This window comes from Cephus cinctus, unplaced genomic scaffold, assembly GCF_000341935.2.
Source record: "Cephus cinctus unplaced genomic scaffold, Ccin1 Ccin1_scaffold1160, whole genome shotgun sequence".
NCBI classification, from domain to species: domain Eukaryota; kingdom Metazoa; phylum Arthropoda; class Insecta; order Hymenoptera; family Cephidae; genus Cephus; species Cephus cinctus.
This window is the reverse complement of record NW_014333650.1, coordinates 17,933-22,243: the sequence shown is the minus strand read 5'-3', so window position 1 is coordinate 22,243 and position 4,311 is coordinate 17,933. Positions and strand designations below refer to the sequence as shown.

Below are 4,311 nucleotides of genomic sequence, written 5' to 3'. Positions count from 1 at the left end.
CGCACGACAATCCTACCGGCCACGTAATCATAATTACGTTAATTTTATTTGGTTACGTTATTTTATGATATTGTGTGTTTTTTGAATGACTATGTATGAATGTGTGTTAGAGTTGTATGAGTGATATGATATGGTATCTTAGGCATACTGATCGACTCAGAACGTTCACGATTTCTATATCTTTAACTGGTTTCAAACTTTCTTTCATTGTAAATTTTTGTATTGATAAAATATAGATGTTAAACCTATAAACGTACGTTAAATGATTGCATATTATATTCTTGTAGTTTTGGCTTTATTTTCATGTAGGTTCATTCCACTATCGGGTAATGAGCATAACATTACCCAAGCAAAGTCACAGACGAATGTGAAAGTTTCCATAATCACATTATATAATGTAGTTGATGCAATGTAAGGGCTGCCTCAAACGTTCTTGTCCTTCCCTGATGGACCGTTCTGGCAAAATGCATACACGTTGCGACACCAGAAACCGGAGCATTAGTTTCAAATTAATTACTTTTTTCGCTATTTCAACTACATTCTGACTACACTCTGACGCGATAGAATACCTTTTTGATATCTAGCAGACACTATGTATATCATTGTTAAAGAAAATATTGTTTTTGAAACAAATGGAACAATTTCGGATATTGAAAATATGTTTGTTATTTACGAAAATAATTCGAAATTTATTGTCAGAATATCTTATCTTTCTTTCATAGTACGGTTCAGTCAAATGGAGAAACAGCCTATCAGGATTGTCAGATTAAAAATTAAATTAATCTAAAAATATGGCCTTGGATCTTTCGATCTATGCATTATAATCCGTATTACAGCATGTTTGATAAAATAAGATTATACGGAGACTATCTCGTCAGCGCTGTGAACGGTCCTCATTTTCGAATGACTGCAGCATTTATCCAAAACATTGGACACTTATCATTTAGTCGGTTACAAACGTTGACAAAGCAAAGATGTCCACCGAAAAGAAAGTGTCCAATTCCAGGATCGGAACGCAGCTCTTTGTCGGGGTGCTTGGTAAGTGTTACCCATGAAATAAATTATCTAATTAGAAATATTATTTAACACTAGAACTACCAACGCAGTTTTTGGTATATTTAGGTATCTTGTATACAGAACTTGAAAATTAGAGTGATTTATGGAAAATATATTGGAATATTTATTCGCTCTTTTATCTTTACAAAAGTCAATATAAAATCCGTATATCAAACACCTTAATAATGTTTTTGAATTGAAACAAGAAATCCGAAATCCGATATTTTTACAGGTTCAGTTGTTCTAGTGTTAAATAACAAAGATCGAACGTTAATAAGTTTTTTTAAAAATATTTTAGCCAATTTGTCTATTCTGGTCGCTGGAACAGGATTTGGTTGGTCATCGCCATCGCTTCCAAAAATTGTTAATGACGAAAATGAATTTCCTGTAACACCTGGTCAAAGTTCCTGGATAGCTAGTGCTTTGGTTATAGGTGCAGTGTTCGGACCGATAGTCAGTCTAATTATGGTTGATCGTGTTGGAAGAAAATCGACTCTCCTCGCCACAGCATTTCCTAATTTAATCTGCTGGATTCTTATATATTTTGCACAGTCCTATAAATGGTTGATGATTGGTAGATTGATCACGGGAATTGGCGTTGGTATGACTTATACGACGATTCCGCTATACGTAGGTGAAATCGCCCAGGTCAGTGTCAGAGGAGCTCTTGGTACCATATTCAACATCTGCTTTAATGTAGGAACTCTCATATGCTATTCAATTGGCCCATTCGTAACGCGACAGGTATATAGATACTTTGTGAAATATAAATAATTCACTTTTTTTTTTTATAAAATACACCATATTTTATTTGATTTTCATATTTCAGACCTTGGCTCTCATTTGTATGACTTTTCCAATACTATTCTTCATCTCCTTCTTCTGGATGCCGGAAACGCCTTACTTTTATCTGATGCATAAACGTGGCGAATCCGCTGAGAAATCATTGATTTGGCTACGTGGTAATAAGGATGTCAAAGACGAACTTCAAGAAATGGCCGACCTAGTGGAAATCGAACAACGTAACAGTGGCAGACTGATAGATCTTGTGATTGTTAAAGGAAATAGAAAAGCTACCATTATAGTGTTGGGAATTCTTTCTGCTCAACAATTTTCTGGCATCGGTGCAATCCAAGCATATGGAAGTATTATCTTTAATCAAAGTGATGTGCAGTTGAATTCGGATATTGTAGTGATTATTATGGGTATAGTTACATTGGTATCATCTGGTATTACCACTCTTGTTGTAGATAGATTTGGCAGGAAACCATTGATGATTGTTTCGACATTCGGATGTTCCCTTTGTTTATTATTTATAGCCATTTATTTCCATTTAAAATATTGTGCTGTTGACGTTTCCGTTATACTATGGCTCCCAGTGGTAACAATGATTTTATTCTTTATATTCTATTCATTTGGAAATGGTCCTCTACCGTACGCCATACTTGGCGAAATTTATCCTACTAATGTCAAGGCTTGGGCTACTATGTTAATTTCTATATATGGTTCTATTACTGGTGCTATCGTTACTAAAATTTATCAAGTCGTCGCCGATGGATGGGGTGAACACGCGATTTTTTATACCTTTGCTGTTGCTGAAATTATATTCTTGTTTTTTGTCATATTTGTCATGTTTGAGACTAAAGGTAAATCGTTTAGAGAAATCCAGGAGCACCTCGGTGAAACCAAGTTGTCCAATAATAAGTCTTAAGTTTGTCATTGTGCGTTCTGATAGTTAGTACTAATATTAAATGTCAATAACAAGTGTCAAGAAAATTCCAATATATGAGCTTTAGTTTATGATAATCTTAATTATTGTCATAACTTATGCTTAGATCATTACCTCATAATCAAGATATCATTTATTATCAAGATGACAATAACTGAATCTTAATTTGTATTGTATACATGGATATTAATTATATACTATATATTTTAAACATGCACAGTTTTTCGGCCACTACTCCTATGCAATGTGTTTTTTTTTAAACTTGGTGTACTTTGAGAAATGTCCTCAATGTTTTCTGTATCTAATGGCTATCGTGAGAATCATTTCGCAACATTTTTTTGATGCTAAACGCTTGGAGTTGTGACACGCTTGCTTAATGTTTCGTTTCTTTAGTTTCGATTGGAACTCCTATCGAACCTAACTAATCTATCGAAAGAATTCTCGTGAACATCGTCTCTCTTCACAATGAGGTTTCAATGAAATATATGTCAACAGATATACTGGATATGATTTTAATATTTATCAACAGTTCATTAGATATATAAATACACGAAAAATGTTTTTCGCTTAGGGAGTTTATTATAGATTTGATCATTTTTAGCATATGAGGTTTAATAAGGGACCATATTGAATAGAAAACAATGCCCCACAAATTTTTATTGAAAGTTTTGACTGAAAATAATCACGCTAATTATACCAATCAGAGTTTCAGGATTCAAGAGTAGAAATCGATACCCTAATTTTAAAATGTAATTCACCAAATTTTCGAAATTGAGATTTTTTCAAAAATCAAATAATTGTAACTCATCTAAACTAATTTAACACGTTTCGTGCCGGACCGATCTTATGTTAAGACACTTTCGGTTCAGGCCGTGTGGGACGTATACGCCCCATGCTTTAAGATTACATTGTTTTGGTTCTGGCGTATGCCTTACAATTATTAAAATTGTATAAAGATTAAAATTATCAAGAACAAGGTGTAGAGTTTAAGATGTATAAGACAGCAAAGCAATCAATTTATTTTTCTAAGAATTTTGTTGACAAACACGTGGCTGAACATTACTCTTCCAGGCGAGTCGCATTCTCCTACATAATATTTTTAATAATGTCTAAATTAATTTAAAATAAAAAATGTTAGTTCAAATATATTTAATATTATTGTTTACATTACAAATTTTCTTACAATCATAAAGGCATATTACGGTGAACTTTATTAAAGGTAAAATATGCAAATCTATAAAACTCAAATAAGTATATACTGTAACGTATATTCTTAACACGACACCGATAGCGAAAAATCCGAAAAATATCTTCGAGAACCAACCTACGTTACCTTCGGCTGTCCACCCTTCGCTCATGTATCCGCAAGGCAGGCGGGCACCAGCCAATTCTTTTGTCACCCGCAGGAACTGACAAGCCGGTATGACCTGGGAGTTGGGGTGGAACAGGTCCAACTCTGCTAAAATGAGAGCTCTGCCGGAACCTATAAGAAAATGCGATAACTTAACGGATTCTGTCGATTTTTG

At 33.9% G+C, this 4,311-nt stretch overlaps 1 protein-coding gene across 1 annotated transcript; it reads left to right on the top strand.

Moving 5' to 3' along the window:
* The first annotated feature begins 807 nt into the window (after nucleotides 1-807).
* On the top strand, nucleotides 808-3,890 carry LOC107272289 (facilitated trehalose transporter Tret1). Its single transcript, XM_025089614.1, has 3 exons — nucleotides 808-1,038; nucleotides 1,355-1,800; nucleotides 1,886-3,890. The coding sequence occupies exons 1-3, from the start codon at nucleotides 975-977 to the stop codon at nucleotides 2,765-2,767; spliced, it is 1,392 nt and encodes a 463-aa protein (XP_024945382.1). The 5' UTR covers nucleotides 808-974; the 3' UTR covers nucleotides 2,768-3,890.
* The last annotated feature ends 421 nt before the right edge of the window (nucleotides 3,891-4,311 follow it).